This window comes from Aplidium turbinatum, chromosome 6 (assembly GCF_918807975.1).
Source record: "Aplidium turbinatum chromosome 6, kaAplTurb1.1, whole genome shotgun sequence".
Lineage (NCBI taxonomy): Eukaryota > Metazoa > Chordata > Ascidiacea > Aplousobranchia > Polyclinidae > Aplidium > Aplidium turbinatum.
Genome location: NC_137477.1, coordinates 30553661 through 30571995, shown reverse-complemented (window position 1 = coordinate 30571995; position 18335 = coordinate 30553661). Strand labels below are relative to the sequence as shown.

At 38.9% G+C, this 18335-nt stretch overlaps 1 protein-coding gene across 1 annotated transcript in view; it reads right to left on the bottom strand.

Moving 5' to 3' along the window:
* The window catches only part of LOC145772581 (chondroitin sulfate N-acetylgalactosaminyltransferase 2-like), a 31478-nt gene extending 21540 nt beyond the window's left edge, over nt 1-9938 (bottom strand). Inside the window, exons 1-3 of the mRNA XM_082584443.1 lie at nt 9843-9938; nt 5388-5434; nt 4743-4832 (exon numbers count right to left, since the gene is read on the bottom strand). Of these exons, the coding sequence (XP_082440569.1) occupies nt 4743-4832; nt 5388-5434; nt 9843-9903 (198 nt within the window). The 5' untranslated portion in view covers nt 9904-9938. The remainder of the gene's footprint in view (nt 1-4742; nt 4833-5387; nt 5435-9842) is intronic.
* Nucleotides 9939-18335: the final 8397 nt, after the last annotated feature.

Genomic DNA, 18335 nt, shown 5'->3' with positions numbered 1-18335 from the left:
CACATCGTCCATATGATCAACTTGTCAGAAATCGAAGCTTCACCCTCACCGCCGGCAACTCATGGGGAAGCTGACTGAGACGCCTGAAAAACGGCGTCCCACAGAGATCAGTCCTGGCTCCACTTCTCTTTAACATCTACACCCACGATCTGCCAAGTACGGTCTCCTCAAAGTAGGCATATGCGAACGACCTGGCAATTCTCCACTCCACAAAGTTGTGGAAAAACCTTGAAGACACCCTGAGGCAGGATATAAAAACTCTCTCAGCTTATCTCCAGAAATGACGACTGAAACTCAGCGAAACCAAAACTGTGGCAGCAGCTTTCCATCTACATAACTGGGAAGCTGATCGTGAACTGAATGCCCTGAACAACGGAAAATCACTGTCCTTCTGCCTCGAACCAAAATACATCGGGGTGACACTAGACAGATCGCTCACGTAGCGCCACCATTTGGTGTCATTGTGGAAGAAACTCTTGATGCACTGCTCAAGCGCTTGGCAGGCTCCAGCTGGGAAGCGAGGGCTGAAACTTTGCTCATACAGCCCTCGCCCTTTTATACTTCTCAACAGAGTACTCTGCACATGTTTGGTGCCGCAGTGCTTACTGCCACAATATTGACACTGCCATCAACAGCGCTCTGCGCATAAATGGAACTCATAATGAAAGTCAAGCACCACCAGACTCCATTCGCCGACTACCAGCTTGACTCTACAAAGACAGGCGTAGATACGCCTCCACAGTCTCCGCACGGGCGTCGGGCTTTTCCGCTCAACCATGCACAAATAGGAAATAGCTTCTTTCTCTACTTCTAAACCTGGTGCTGAGGAACATACCGCATCATCAACGACAAGCCAACTAATGGAGTGGAAGGTCTGTGTGTCTTGGATGATGAAACAAAAAGCTGGCCGCTCTGTAGTAGCCTTCCAGCTTAATCCGGAATCATCTTGAATCTGGGGCGGTAAAAGGACAGACTCTCGATCGCAGAGGCTCACACATCGAAGACGACGACAATGCAAAACTTGATGTTCGAAACATTAGGCTAAAGTAAGACCAGTGGCGTATCCTGGTGGGTTGAGCAAGGAAAGCAATAAAACTCGTGGGTGTTAAAGCCTGCCGATGGCACACGTATTCTAGGGAGGTTCGGGGCATGCCCTCCGGACAATTTTTGCAAATTACACTCAAATAAATAGAATTGATTATAGTGCTTTCTGGAAACACTTTTAGAGTACTATTTGTATGAAATTTATGAGCAGATAAACAGCTATTAACTTATTAAAGGTAGCTTTTACCCACGAACGGGCAAAAGCTGCGGCTAAAATTAGAGAACACTAAAAACTCAGCCACACAAAAATTCAGCTAAACCGCTCAGCTACCTATTGCTGAAGTAGCTTAGTCCAGTAGGGGAAGGTGGGGTTAGTTGAGCCATGTTTCAGATTTTTCCTTATATTTTTTTACCTATTGTAGATACACCTATGAAACTCTAAGTGAAACAAAGGTGATGAAGTATGCTTGCTACTATCCATTTATCAAAATGCTATCTCATGTTTAATTGCCATTTTTATTACCTCAAACATAGAGCACCGTTTGACTCAACCAACCCCACAGGCAGGGTTAGTTGAGTCAGTGGGTGGGGTGAGTTGAGGCGCAATGGCATTCATGAGATGCATAACTTTTTGGGTCTATATTGGGCACCGCCCCTACCTGGCACCTCTAATCTATACCATCAATGAACGTTTATTGTATTCAGGAGTGGGGAATAACCTACTTTGTACTGTGGGCCGCAAAAATTATTAACAATACCAGGCAGGCCACATGGCCCCAAATTCGCCCGTTTCCACAGTCTTTTCCTGAAAAAAGAGTCTTCACTGCAACCAGACCCAAATTTTCCTCGGTTATTTTACCCGACTTTATGTCGTTTCTCTAAGAAAACAAAAATAGGTCTTTACCGCAACCAGGCCCTAATTTCTCTCGATTTCGCCCTACTTCATGCCATTTCTCTAAAAAAAGTCTTCATACCGCCTAGACCCAAATTTCACACATTCTATCGAAATTAGTGACGTGAAATCTAATAACTTACTTTTCATGCTTTTTCCGCGGGCCACATTGTATTGCTTCGCGAACCAAATTTGGCAAAATTGGAAGTAGGCCTATTTGCATTGGAGACACATAAGTGGTCTCTGAACTAGCTGAATTCCGAGCAGAAGTTACGTTGGAACAAGCTTGATGTGCAGCACTAATATTGGTGTTTCGAAGGTTGAGGACAACTGATCCGTGTGTTCATTGATTTCTGAAGCACAGTTTTCAGCTTGAATCCGAACACGTAGGCCTAACTCTAAAGGTCGGTTGGTCATTTCTGTTGGAGCAAAATCTATGTCAGTGAAAATGTCTCTGTACACAGGATATATCCCTGTTGTCTCAAAACCGGCAGCAATATTTTTGTGGGAAAAAGCATTTTCATAGGCTTGGTTTGTAATGCCAGCCACATGATATATACTATAAACCTTTCCAGGGTTATTTATTTGCCAGGAACTCAATGCTCTGTTGTAGTAGGCCTTATCGGGCCATACACAGCCCTGTCCAAAGGCTGTAATTAATGAGATGTGTGAGGGTGTAAAACTAAACAGAAAAGTAGGCATAATGGATAATTTTTATCAAATAATAGCTCATTTTGTCCAAGTAACTGATTTAATAATGCACGTTTAGCAATTCAAATTCAGAAGTAAGATTTCAGCAGCCTGAAACTTGAGGTAGGGTTAGTTGAGTCACTGCCTCAACTAGCCCTGTAGCTATTGACTCAACCAACCCCAATCCTTCCTCGTGACTATTATTGAACATATTATCTATACGTAAAGCTTTATCGGTCTTACACAAATGTACTATGCTTAAGATAGCTATAAACTATATGAAACTTTGACGCTATCTTCGTTTACGCCTAGCATAGCTTCAGCATCCCAATCAACTTTGAGCTGAAAATATTTACTTTTTAGTCCAAAAAATGACATTTTGGTGACTGTATAACCTGTATAACTTGCACGGCTGCTAAAGCAAGATGGACGCAGTTACCCATAATGCTTATTGTTTTTAGCAATTAATCTTCACGAAGTCATGCTTGGTTAGTCAGAAAACAATGGTGACTCAACTAACCCACTGACTCAACTAACACCACCTTCCCCTATTCATTCTATAATCAAGTCTAGCCTCGAACCTTACATATCCTGTCTTATGCCAAAGTCTATCCAGCCAGAATAACAGTGTAAAGCTAACATTAGGCTCAAACTTTTCCTTACGAGGCCGGTATAACCCTAACAGCGCCTCAGCTTTTCTCATTACGTACAGGTGCAATACCCAACAGAGTGAGCTATTCAGAAATGGCTTCCGCATATTAGTTAAATAAAATTTAAATCGAGTAAACTTTGCGCTGCTTTTTTCCTTTGTTTCTCACTTGTTTCTTCGTACAGCAAAGACAAGAGCAAGGGATGCGGTACAAATCTCCGCTTCCGTAAGCTTCCAACTTTTTTAAAATTAAAACCGAGTTGAAATCATACGGAGACATGAGTTAGAAGCTGATTTTAATTCGTATTCAGGTAAAGAAATTGCGAAATCGTTTTACTGAAAAATATCATCTTCTCGTTTTTCAATTTTCACAGGGGAAGCAATGCTATCATTGAGGATACACTCCTGAGTTAGATGAGGTAGTGTAAAGCTTGCCCTCATGAAATATTTGACAAACATAGGCTAACCTTGTGTTGGTCACTTTTTAGGCATTTTTGGTGCAACAATGTTTGTTCTAATGTTTATTCACGACCACAAAAGGACTTCAGTATCGTAATTTATTTCTTAACAATTTGTGTAGCCTAACACGGCGTAGCCTTTCAGCACACTAGAACTTCGAAAATCTATCTGAAGTGATCTCACCTTCGCTTCACCTACTGTAACAATTGGCTTATTTTCATGGCACACTCCACTTTATAGCTCTTTTAAAATTTATTAATTTAATTGTACTTTAACTAGGCTATTTGAGTGAGCAGTGTTTACTTCAGGATATTACATTATTTTGTTAGTTTTTGTGGGACACATAAACTTTTTACTTCCTTAATTCACTTTTTGAAACTATGCATGCCCAACAGCGCTGGTGAGATGAATAAAATGTGGTTGAGCGAGAAAAACGAGCAAAAAAATTTTGCAAAAATGGAAAAAAATCTCACATCATTAAATGTTAGATACACAATTAAACACACGACACAAACTAAATATGCGTAGGCCCTTAGACGACGTGGACTCCCAGGCGGGGTTTGGAAAGCAGTAAATGCAGCCTTGTATGATTTTTAAGCTACCGGTATTGTTTATTATGCTTCTGTAGCAACTTTGCATTCCCAGACTAAAACGAGTAAAATAAAACCTAAATGAAACCTAATCAGACGTGGGGCTCCCAGGCCAGGAGACGCGGAGGATGGTTCAAACGGCCCCGACTAAATAGCTTACTCTCTTGATTACAAAGTGTAAAACAATATATTTTCTGGGAAAACGATGGTTTTTATAAAAGATGATTTAAAATTGTACAAAGTTACATGCATTTAATTTGTAAATAAGCATCTAACAAAAAAACCTCTTATATTATAACCAAACCCCGAAGGTCATGGGTAAATGGGCCATATATTTGTAGTTTAACCGCCAGGTTTATGGGGAAATAAATGTTAAACTTCATAAGACATTAGTCTGTTCAAACAGATGTAACCTTACTTGCTGATTTATGAAACGAACAATTGGATTGCTTTGAACGCTTGTAGTCGGGATGTTGTCGTTGGGTTTACGTTCCAGGTGTCTCATGTGCTATAATATACATTTTGGTAAAGTAGGCTATTAATAGTTTTTTGCTCCGTTCTATCACAACCAACAAAACATAATTATGTTAGGAACAAACCAGGATTTAACATTATTTGTTTATACATAACAAATAAATAAATATGAAAAATCAAACATTTTGATCCATAAAACTTTTATCAGGAAATCTAAACAACTCAACATGAAATGCGAGATAATACAACATCCATAGGCCTTCTCTACACCGCTCAGCATGGAACAGATTACAAAACCTACTACAGAAAACCACTTGCAACAACATCACAAACACATGAATTTTTTAATGAGGAATTTCTACTCTTGATATAGCAGCTTCAAGGATTTTTGTTTAAAACTCAATCTTGGCATTCCAATGTGTTTTTAAACTGATCCATCAAAATTAAAACATTATTGTTGCAATTTTGCACAGTTTACTACAAGTGTCTGGCTAATATACCAATTATGTCAACCAGACATGGATTGGATATGTCTGGTTCAAGTCATGGAAATAGCTAAATGTTATAGTTGGCATTCTTCTTCACTTACTTCTTGAGTGTGGTTTCCAGTGATATCTACAAGTCGCTTATGTGGACCTACAACAGATCAAGTGCATGAAGAATTAAGATGTCATAAAAAGTTTGAAACAACATGATTAAGTAGGCCTATAGCTGTTGATGCTGACCTTTTTTGGATGGATGTAGCCATCCATTCCAAGTTGGATGGATGGCTACATTCTTTCACCCAATTACAGTCAAACATTTAACTGGTTTCGAAATCCTTTTGAGGTTTCAGCGCTACAAGTTTGGTTAGAGATGAACTGCATTACAGAACAATTAATTGAGTTGAAAAGTTAACAAATGTGGAAATACAAGTTTAAAATCTTTTCTTGAACTCAATTGTGGTCAAATGGTCAATCAATGAAATCAAAACTTAATAATCTCAACGAACAGGCAACAAAAGTTGTTTTGCCCTTTTGCGGTTACGTGCTTACGTAGCTATACCTGGATTTTGAACCCCAGCTTTGATTAATTGATGATTAATATGTCAAGGATCACAACCAATTTCAAGCGTGAGACTGTATCAAATAGTAAATCGCATTGTAAGCCGTAACTCTTGGCTTTAATAAACTTGTGAAACAACTTCAAGAGGAAGGTTCTCTGTCGGACACATGATGTCGGACATCGTCGTCGTCGTGTGAGCCTCTGGGGCCGAGGGTCTATCCTTTTACCACCCCAGATTCACGATGTTCCCGGACTACACTGGAAGGCTACTAGAGAGCAGCCAGTCTTTGGTTTCATCATCCATGACACGCAGACCTACCACTCCGTTAGGTGGCTTGAAATAGTACAGTCATTAGTGATGTGGTCTGCGGTCTGTTCCTCGGCACCACATTCACAGGAGGAGGAAAAGGCCATTCCCCATTGGTGCATGGTTGAGCGGAAAAGCCCGACGCCCGTACGAAGGCGGTTGAGGCGTACCCATGCCTGTCTTGGTAGTGTCAGGCCAATGGGGCGTGTGTCGGCGTCGGGGATGAACGAATAGAGTCTGATGGTGCTTGACTTCCATTTATAATTCCATTTATGGTCCGCCCTAGCAGTCGCAAAGATGTCTTGTTCATCAGCTTCGTTGATCAGAAGTTGAGCGGCTGGCACGAATGGGTGTCTTGATTTCAGTCGACGGGAGTGTTCGTGTGGGAGAGCAGAGATCTTGTGGTGGAGAAGATGGTTGGGCTCCAGTGCTCGTCGACCGAAGGACAGAGTGGCTTCTTCGCGACGAAGCTCAGTGACGCTAACGAAAATGAAGAGATTGTCCAATGGTGTGGTACGCAGGCATCCTATCATTGTGCGCAGGGCGCTGTTTATGGCAGTGAGCACTACGGCACCAAACAGGTACACAGTACTCTGCTGAAGAGTAGACAAGGTCTAAGGCTGCTATACGCAAAGTGTCAGCCCTCGCCCCACAGCGTTTGAGTAGCGTAGCGCGGGATGTCAGTTTCTTGAGCAGTGACACCAAATGGTGGCGGTATAGGAGCGATCTGTCCAGTGACACCCCAAGATACCTTGATATATGATATGGCGTATCTATCCAATTTTTAATGCATAATTTGTTACGAAGCAGCAATTATTCTGATTGTTATTTTTTAAACGATATAAATGAGAACAAGCTTTTGTCTGTTCGCTTTTCTTCATATTTCACTCAACAGGAAAGCTTCAAAAATCCGTTGAAGGTGTCATCCACTTTTCTATCTACAGTACCGGTAATATTGTTTCTCAAACCCTTTTTAGCAGCGGTTCAAAATTCACTTGTTATTTTCTGAAATGACTTTCGCAGCCCACTTGTGATCTAATAGTCTTGTAGGCCTACTTAGTTCTACAATTCCCTTGGAATTAAAGGCTTCATGACCCATAGTTCACTAAATTTGTAAAGTATACTTTGCACGGTATGTTTTACCTCATAGGCTACCTACCTTTGTTATCACTGGAGTAGATTAATTTAATTGTCAACGTATTATAATTAAAGAGCAATATTTTTACTTTGCAATAAGAAATATGTATAGGCTACTGATTGTTTCCTTTTTTGATAGGCGCATAAACAAACAAACTTTCCTCTTATCACCGCTGCTGATTTGCAACAAGTGTGCAACCTGCTCTATGCTGCTGGTTAGATCAATAAATTGTGATTGAGCGAGCAAAGCAAGCAAGAAATTTAAAAAAAAAGCTTATTGTTGTTTTCTCTATTTAAGAAGCCACCTGACAAAGCGTCCCTCTGGATCTGCTACAGCCCAACAACTATGTTTCTTAAACCCATTTACTCCGTCTCTATGCACAAAATTCATTTAATTTTGCTAAAATGATTTTCGCACCGACCTGTAATCTAGCATTGTTCTTAGTTCTCTTACAATTCACTTGCAATCAAAGACTTCGTGAATAACACAGACTAACAAAAAAAACAAAATTGTGTCTGCAATGTAAGATGTGATTTGGGGTATATTGAGGCTGCTGATTTCAAAAATCAAATCAGATTTCACCCATCAAATCAGGTTTTTGAGATTTTTGCATAATAAGTTATCTCATAATATTAGCTTTTTGGCCGAATTTTCTCTTACTGTTACCGTTTTATAAAGACCTTATGAGCTAATTGAAAATTTGTCACAAACATAGAAATGATTTTATCTTGTAACAGTTGGAAGTGCATGATGACATCATGACCATTGGAGTAACCGACCAATGTTCAGAAAGTACACTAGTCAGAAGGCCCCCTAGCTAGATGGTCCGCTGGTCAAGAAAATCACCTAGACCATCTTACTATAGTAGACCTTCTGGCTAGTGGATCATCTGGATATGGTGGATTATCCAACTAATGTACCTTCTGAGAACTGTCCATAAATCACCCCTTACAGGCAGGGTTACATTCAGTCTCGCCTGAATGTTTAGTACCACTCCACTTTTTGATATATAACATTGGTTTAACTATTGGTTTAAAATATGCATTGGGAATTTGCACAGCCATCAAACCTACTTCTTAACACCAAAAAAGTAACAATGTACTCTTGAAAAAAAAAGGGCGTTGAACGTTTAATGTTAGCAGATAAACTTTGAAGAATTGGGTTCAAGTTACCAGACCTCAATAAAATAAAAAATAAATGAAAAAGGTCATGAAATACCTCAATGTTTTCATTAATATTATGTTTGCATCTCTTGTGTATTTAGACTTTACCGCAGACCTTGTTGACAAAAAGGGTCAAATTCCCTGAAACGCCATAGTCTACCAATATAGATCAGGAGTCGATTTTTACCAAAAACAACATCCAGATATCATAAAATCCTGATGTGATACAAAAAAAAATCTGATTTGATTTTTGAATTCAGCACCCAAAATATACCCTAGAATGGAATTTACTATACTGACACAAAAAGTGTGTTGGATTGTGTAATGGCCTAAGAACCACTGCTCCATAACATACAAAATTGATTTTATCTTTACCATTGTTATCACTGGAATAGATTAATTTAATTGTTAACTTAATGCAAGTTAAATAAGCATTGTGTTCACTTCGAAACACTTTTTTTTTTCAATTTTTGGTAGCCACATGACAAAGTCACGTTCTTGTTGTCTCTCTGTTAAGTTGGCACAGTGACACTTTACTTCGTAGTGTAATTCCGTTCACAAAAGTCTTTTAGATGTGCACATTTCCACTTTCCCGCCGCCAGAGACGAGCAGGATCACCAATTTTGGTGATTTGAAGATCAACATCACCAAAAACATGTGCTCTTGAAGATCAAGATCAGATCACCAAAACAACTTCTTGAAGATCAACATCGTGATCATGATGATCAAGATCACTTTTTGTGTACTTGAAAAACTGAAGTTTTTGATGAACAATTTTGCAAAATTTATTTAGAATTCACAAAACAAAATTGAATTATTTTTATCATACCTTAGCATAAAATATATACGGAAGTTGACTTATTTATTATGACCAAAACAGTGTACTTTTTAAATTTAGAAATGGCAACACTGACTTAGTTAGATTGAAACTTCAAATCGATTTTTTCTAGGACACATATCATATATACAGTGGCTTAATGTTAGTAATTGCCACTAACACTAATTACTTTAGGCCTACGAGTAGGCCTACGAGTTTTAAAAAAAGCTTCTATCTAGTATATAAAGTTAACTTTTAAAGTGATCTTAATCTTATTGTTCTTCAAGATCACACACAAAAATGTGATCTTAGATCAAGATCACATTATCTCTGCTTGCCGCTTGTAGGTTATAAGTAGGGTAAGCCTATTACTGCACAATCAACGTTGACATTCCCAGAAGACTGCACATAAATAAAACGTTAATGAAACACTTTTGATTCTACTGCAATAGACCTATCAATCACAATGCGTTTAGCTGAACACAGCCTATTTTTATTAATTCAAACAGGTAAAAATTAGAATAACTTATGATACATTAGCCTTGGTGAAAAGCACAAACTGCGATACTACGGACCTGACAAGCGGTTTGCAGTGTGACATGGTTGCCAGCAGTACATCCCAAGGAATGAAAACATTGCCCCAAGTATGAACACAAGGGTGTTATTTAATAATTTACTAGTTCTCATCGTGCAAAAGTTTTCGTCAAGTTTTGTACAAAAGGAAATCACAGTAACAAAGATTCAAATTGGCTATATCCTGTAAAATAAAAAAAAGCTGTATCTAAGGCTAGAAAGATTTATTTATTTACTAATACTGCGGACGTCTTTTATGGACAGCTCCTAAGACCGATTTGAATAGGCGACATTTTATCACTTTCGCTAGACGGCATTCACAATCGAAATGTTTGCGACTCACAAACTATGTTTTATAAATACATGCTGCTCGCAATAATGATCGCCTCCGCTTAGATTGTGCCCATGTTGTTTCTGATTGCAGAATAGCTGTTTGGTAGGTTTATTTAATAGCTTGGACTTCTTTTGCAAGTTCTCGGTAAAACGCCAAAATCTCAAAATAACAATATCTTTTTTCTGCTATTACGCTAAATGAACATCTATGTTTAACATTCATGGTCAGTTCGCCAACACGTTCAACACAGTTCTCTACACTTCATTCAATCTAAAAAATCTTCTCCTCGCAATATTCAAGTTCTGTAGGCTACCACAAATCAACTCTTCAAGTTTCTAGTCAGTTCCAAAGCTGCAGGAGATGGTTAGCCCTGTTCATCGTCAGTAGCTCATATTATCAATGGAACTCTATCTAGTAAAAGTAGGTATTTACTGGAATTGTGCTGAAAGCAGTTAAGCAGAAAAAACTCCTCCCAATAAGCTAAATGCTGAAACTGTTCCCTCATGCTTGCGTAGTTGTCATGTCAAATACTATGTATAGCCTATATAGGCTAATTAGTAATTACTTGTTTTGAAAACGGAGTCCTTTATGCGTCGGTTTCCCTTGTCGCAAGCTTCCTATTGCGCAACAAAGTGCGTCCAAAAGCAATTTTATAAATGTTTAAAATTAATTAGACTTTGTCTTCTAAATGACCTCCAGAGATCACTACTGGATTTTCATTCACAGATTCATATGCCGACCAGTCTGGTCCTCCGAACAATAAACCAGAAAACAGTTTTTCTCCAGCTCTTTCTGCTGCTGGTTTTCACTCCTGAAAAACCGTCTAAGCCAGTGGTTCCCAACCTGGGGTCCGTGAGAAAGCATTTGGGGGTCCGTGATTACCTTCATGAATTTTGGAAAAAAAAACGAAAAGCGGTCTTTTTACTTTTATTTCTCTCTTTAAACAAAAAATGAGGTATCAACTCTTTTGAAAGCAAAAGGAAGTCCCCTTTCAAAATTGTTTGAGAGTAAAAGTTTTGTATAGCCTAAGGCACGGCCTACTTAGCCGATATTTTAGGTCATATTAACAATGTTAATCTTGGCATTCAAGGACGAGGTGTGACAATAATTGATGTAGCTGAAAAACTGAAAGCGTTTTTAGCCAAGTTGCCGGTTTAGAAACGTAGATTGGAAGCAGGTAATTACGCTAACTTTCCAATGTTAGAAGATCTTGTCTGGATGGATGAAACTCAAAGAGAGTGTAGGCTACTCTTTTAATCTCTATGAGAGAAAAATTTTGCGCACACTTGGTAACCCTGCAAATTTCATTTCAACGTTATTTTATAATTTAGAACACCTGCCGAACGAAGTTGAAACATGGATTCGAAATCATTTTCTTTTTGACTTGAACAACATTAGCGATGACGATCTCAATAACAAATTAACGATGACCTAATTGATTTGAGATCAAAAGAGTTATTTTATTACGCATTGAACTTCATTTAAAAACTGTGGAAAATTTTGGTGCTCACAACTGCAAACCTACCCATTCTTGGCAAAGCAAGCGATTATTGTTTTATTACCATTCATAACCACTTACCTTTGCGAGGCAGGATTCTCAGCTTTTGTTATAATAAAAACTAAACATCGAAATCGCCTGGACGACTGGACGTTGAGGATGACATGCGTGTTGCATTGTCAAAAACTCAACCACAGTTCAGTCGTTCAGCCTAGTTCAGGAAAGGCAACCACAGCCTTCTCATTAAATTTGCTTACGTTGAAAAAGTTTCGGCTTAGCACGTTGGATCACCTTAATATTCAAATACTGCTGACATTTCTTAAACAATTTCATTTTCTTATTGGAGCAACTGTTTAACCTGATATTTGCCGCAGGTGTCATAGCGGCAATGCAATATGACACAGCACAGTATAGTTGAGTAGCATAATTATTACAATGTCAATGGTATGTCAACTGAATTTCAGGAAAAATTTAGGTAGGGGTCCGCAGAATTAATAATTTGTCTAAAGGGGTCAGTGACAACAAAAAGGTTGGGAACCACTGGTCTAAGCGATGTTTGTTTTTTTGCCTTTCGATCGACCATTAGAGGATTCTTACACATTAACAACCGCTCCTCCTTCTAATGTTGATCTAGCTCATGCACCATCCAGCAGTATAGTAGTTCATCAGCCTCTTCTTCAAAGTGGATCTCATTCGAATCAAGTTTCAAATCCCTGACCACGTTCGAGTTTTTTCAGATTTTAAACTTATAATTTTCTATTAATTATACTATAGGCCTGTGCTGTATTCGAGGGTATATGGCAGTATACGCAGTATACTCTCTGCTTTTTCGAGCAACTAGGCTATAGTACACCCTCTGGTTTTCCAAAAAGTATGCCTAAGGCCCTATGCTATCCCAGGGAAGGTGCTATCCTTAATACTAGGGTGGAGTGAAAACACTTTTTATAAAATTTTTATTAGCTTGGGGCATAGCCACCTAAAGATACTGCCTGATTTGTCACATTTTGCAGAAATTTCCAGGTTTTTCTAACTTTGGGCGAACGTTTAAATAAATTTTTCTAAAAACTACATTTTTACGCTTTTTTTATTCTTTTCCCCAGATGACACAATAGGTTTTAACATCCTCACATGTTGAAAAGCAAAAAAAATTTGATTTCGAAGATTTTATTCAGACTGTTAATTTTTCAATAACAGTCTGATTTAGCGTTTTTCAACTTACTTTTTCTCATTTGCTACTGCTTCCCTAAGGCAACAAAAAGCTTTTATGCCATTAGGAAACCGCAAAAAGTAAAACCATCTCAAAAAATGTCAGACAAACACTAGCAATAGCTGTAATCAAAATCTGCAAAATTTTCCAATTAGCCTACTAATAAAAACAATTGTGCAAAATTAGAATGTAATCTGACGACATCTTGATCTGCCACCAGCCACTTGAAAATTTACTATTTCCTTCTACATTATAGGGTGGATCAATTTAGGGTAGCGTAAAACTTTTTTCCTCATTTTTCTTAGCTTGGGTAGCCAAAAATTGCCATTGGGTATATAGAACACTGTGCTAAAAGTATATTTTGATCGAACAAATTTTTGATCTGCAACCAGGCCATTACTTATCGACTAAAAACGCAAAAATACATGCAAATGTATTTGAATTTGACGTTAGCATAGAGATTTATTGCAATGCAATGGAAATTACACTATACATCAAACTTCCTCGCTTTCAATTCAATTCAATTCAATTTATTTTTCTTTGTCAGAATGCAAAAGAAATGATATTGAGAAAAAGAAATACAGTAACAAAACTAACAAAAGGAAAAGGTGGCAAAACCTTAATGGTTTAAGACGTGCGTGAAAGGATCTAATATTGCGGTATATGCATCAATAAATATAGTCAAGCACGGCCACCAAACCTGATACTTTAAAATAAGTTGATGAATTAGTTAAGAATCAGTCGCCTCCTCGTTCCTGGAACAACTGGAGCGCCAATTCTTAAAGCAATGAGAACACGACTGAACCCAACATCACAAAAACAAACTAATATACACAGTTACACACACATATTGAAATTACATAACGGACTATCAAAACAAGGACTATTTACAGATTTCATACAGAAATAAAGTGTTCGCAGCAACGATATTAAGTAGCCTATATATTGTAGAACAAATACATAATATGGCAGCTCATTATCAAGATAAAATAGTTAAAAAAGCTTTGTTTTTTAAATTAATTTCCTGCGCATGTAAGAGCATAACAAGCATGATGATATAGCAGCGTGTTTTTGGTATTTCTAATAAGATGTTTAATAAGATGTCCTCTTTAGATGAAATAGTCACATTTCGATTCGAACTCGGTCATTTCTTGTCGTGATTTAATGCATGAGCATTTAAGTCCATCTCGCGAATTAACCCCGCACACCGCCGCTGAAGCTTCCTTCACCAACTTGACGCACCTTTCCACCACCTGTGTGTGACACGGAAATCGAGGGAATAAAAGTTTTGGAGTGTCCTTAGCTGCAATCATGTCTCATAGTTCTTTGACCCCATGTTTCTTGTTGAGATGAGGCTCGGTGAGATTGAGAGCCTGTCAGTCAACCATATCGTAGTAGGCTATTCGTTGGCTTCAAACTTTAAGGGCAGAATGCAGAATAGTCGCACTGTTCCCTATTCGCGATGTCTTGATCGAGCTTTCTGAATTCGCTTAAGTCCAAGCTCACACATCTGTGATCATGGCCAACGTAAAGTTTTCTGAGTGTGCAAAGTATCCATTTCTCTGAAGAACAGTATCCACAATATCTTTTATGTCGCTAGTAAGGTATCTTGTACTCTTTATCATCTCATGCATATGTTTCGCATCATCTTTGCATGATGGCTTACACTTGATGGCAAACCACATCGGTGTAGGCTATAGGCCTACACTCTGATTATAAATGTCACAAGCGTCTTTAGATTTTCAGATGGGCCATCAACACCAACGTAACAGCTCAGGATTCTATTGGTTCGCAGTGGTTAGCCATCGTGAATGATTAAGCAGACCAATATTCCGTGTTGCTAAATGTATAGGACATTCACCCTTGTCTTATGGCATCACACATTTCCCTCAAATAACGTTAATCTGTACTTAAGTTCAGCATGTCTGGTTGGCAAAGTATCTGAAAGAGATATCCTCTCAAAGGGTTTCATGTTGCCAATCTCCTCGTGGTGAGTTGTGGTAATTCAAATTAATGAAGAGAATGGCAACAACCAGAGACCGCAACTCACAAGGCACCCGGGGTGAAAAAAGAATACACCCTTGTCCCCGGTGTCCAACGAGAGACATTCATCCTCCTGTCGGAGTACCAATCTTGCAGTTAAATGTTAAACTCCTTACTAAAATTCCAAATGCAACATCTTGGAATATCTCGCACAAGAGCATAGCGTGACAGCAATCAGTGGCGGCTCGTGCATAGAAACTGCACAACTGCAGCACCCCCTGCACATTTCAGCATTTTCTTTTTTTTTTATTAATTTCACGTTTTTTTCTCACTGTCTCTATATATCCTACCGACTAGAAGTTTCATAATTTCTGGATTTTAGAAAATATTATGATTTTTCAAGTTTTATATTTGGAAGCTCTGAACTGCAAGCTCTGCAGTTGCGATCTTATAAAAGAAGAACAAAGAAAAATTGTGACGTCATTTTTGGTTGAGGTTGCTTTAAATCCCACAACTCCGAACTGCAAATCTTGCAGTTGCTGGTGAGGCTAGTTACTGTAGCAACTGCAAGTACACTTCATCGTTTTCAAGCACGATATTGGGTGGCTGCGACTTATGCTGTTACATGGTTAGACTAATGTGCTTTGCTTTCTGCACAAAAACATAAAGCTTAGACTAGGTTTGGTCGCTGTACAATTTCAAGATAGTGGTAGTTTAGCTAGTACCGGTACCGTACGGTAGCCTACTGTTTTATCGATGTATATTTTAAACTTTTGGGTTTTGCCATCTTTCCCTTTTGTTGGTGTTAAATTAGTATGTTTACTTTGCCGTTCTGTACATATTTGCGCCAGCAGCAAAAATAAAATTGAATGGAATTGAATTAAATTATCATTATTGTTGTTACACCTAGGTTCATTGCTAACTTACGATAATAAGCTAAGGCCAAAGTTCACATGCTAAAACAGCCTATTTAAACTTGTTGAACATCAGGAGTAACCCTTCAACTGCCACAAGCTCTTTAAAGGGCCCAAGCCCTAAACATTACACACTGTTTGCAATCACCATAACTCTGGTTTTTGTTTGCCAAACTACATGGGTCTTACTTTTTTAGAAAGAAGGAGGCTTGTATTGTCTAAAAGTTGAAAAAAATTATTAGGTTTGTGTTTGAATTTTTTCTGCTGTTTTCAATCATTTATAAAGAATTTTTTTGTGCAAAGTGAAGTTTATGTGGTTCTTTCTTCGCGTATATAAGGCATCGGTAACGCATAAATATCACCGTGACAACGTAGAAAGCTTAACACTTGCCTGACATCTAGCGGTAACGTTTACCGCAGTTTAAAGGTTTTTTTCAGACATCTAAACCGAAACAAAGAAATAAAAGAAAACACACAACATTTTTGTAGTTTGTCAGAAATTTTAGTCATTTTCACAAAAAAATACACAAAATTTGTAAACATATTGTAAAAGACTGTTGAAAATGCAACAAATTTCATGTTTTGATTTTTTTTCTAGCAGTTAGGCCTAGCCTACCGTTCGCAAAACACTGCAGTTCAAAATCAAAGCCTTGCTCAAGCTAATTTCTGAAAAATGCATAAAAAAACCGTGGCAGTTTTAACTGCTCAAATAGCCTCAGAATGCACGAAATACCACTAAAATAAGGTCAAATTTTATGGGGCGCATGCCCCATTCCCCTTAGCTTGGCATCGCAGATTTTGCGCTCGCTTTTTCACGTATAGCCTACCTCCGGTTGCAGCACCCCCTGTTATAAATACCATGAGCCGCCACTGACAGCAATGCTCCTACAAGAAGCCCACACCACAAAAGTATCGACATCAAAGATCAGGGGATATACCCTGGCAGATTGCACTAATAGCAACATTCATGGAATAGCTACATTATGTGAGGAACTCCACTAAGTGGAAACCGATTGCTTCATCTAACCCTGACTGTGAAGTTGAATGGACAGCCACTGAAATCGAGGGCACAGCTGTGATCAACGTGTCTAAACCACCAAATACAAGTATGCAAGCTAAATCCATTCCCGACTTTTGCTCCACCATGCATCTATGCCCCTGAAAAGAGCGATGCTGGTGCAGTGGACCTCGTTAAAAAAATTATATATGCTAAGCCATCACAGCACGCCTGGAACAGTGATAGGCTACCTTTCCGAGTAAACGTTTTCAAGACTTGTTTTTGAAATACAACACACCAATACCATTCAGCGCTGCTGTGGAACGCATGTTTTCACTTGGAAAGGACATTATGCGTCCCAAACGAAGCAGATTGTCAGACAAACATTTTGAAATGCTTGTGTTTCTACAAGGATATAACTAATAATCTAAGCAGCTAATTACAATACAGTCTCAAAACATAATACCTGCTCTCTATTTATAGCTATTGTTAGCCTAAACTTGGTTGAAATGCTTCCGTTTTGTGAGATCTTGGCTAAAACAGCGCTAGAAATTAGCGCTGACGCCGTCAATTTCTTTAAGAGCTGACGCAGGACTTTACGCCGTAAAGTTTTTAGGCAATCCGCGCTGACGCCGTCAATTTATTTCATTGACGCGTACAACACTGCTTACAGGCCATACCTCCAATCCTAAACGATGCCCTGTAACTACTAACGCCGTAGCACAACAATTCCTACACAATGGCAAATGTAAAGTGGCAATTAAGAAGCACGCCCTTGCAATGAAGCAGGAATGCAGCTGGCTCTGGAACGCCCCAAGCGCAGATAGCCATTTGTCAGTCCCCTTCAGCACCAGAGAACTTGCATCTGTCATTAAACAAGTTAAAAGCGGGAAAGCATAAGGGCCTGATAATATCCCTCCAGAATTCTTAAGTCACTGTGGCCTCATATGTTTGGCATTGATGAATAGTTTCCACTCTGCTTGGCTGAGCCTCCAGGCCATACCTAAAATCTGGCGAAAAGCAACTGTAGTGGTACTACTTAAATCAAACCAGACAGTTGATGATTCCAAGAGCTATCGTCCAAAATCACTACATTGGCCATGATCACAGATGAGAGGCAGATAATCGGTGAGCTTGGACTTAAGCGAATTCAGAAAGCTCGATCAAGACATCGCAAACAGAGAACAATGCGACGATTCTGCATTCTGCCCAGTTAGACGCCAACGAACACTACGATATGGTTGACTGACAGGCTCTCGATCTCACCGAGCCTCATCTCAACAAGAAACATGGGGTCAAAGAACTACGAGACGTGACTGCAGCTAAGGACACTCCAGAACTTTTATTCCCTCGATTTCCTTGTCACACACAGGTGGTGGAAAGGTGCGTCAAGTTGGTGAAGGAAGCTTCAGCGGCGGTGTGCGGGGTTAATTCGCGAGATGGATTTATATGCTCACGCATTGAATCACGACAAGAAATGGCCAAGTTCGAATCGAAATGTGACTATTTCATCTAAAGCGAGGAAGTTTGATGCATATTATCATTTTCATTGTATTGCAATA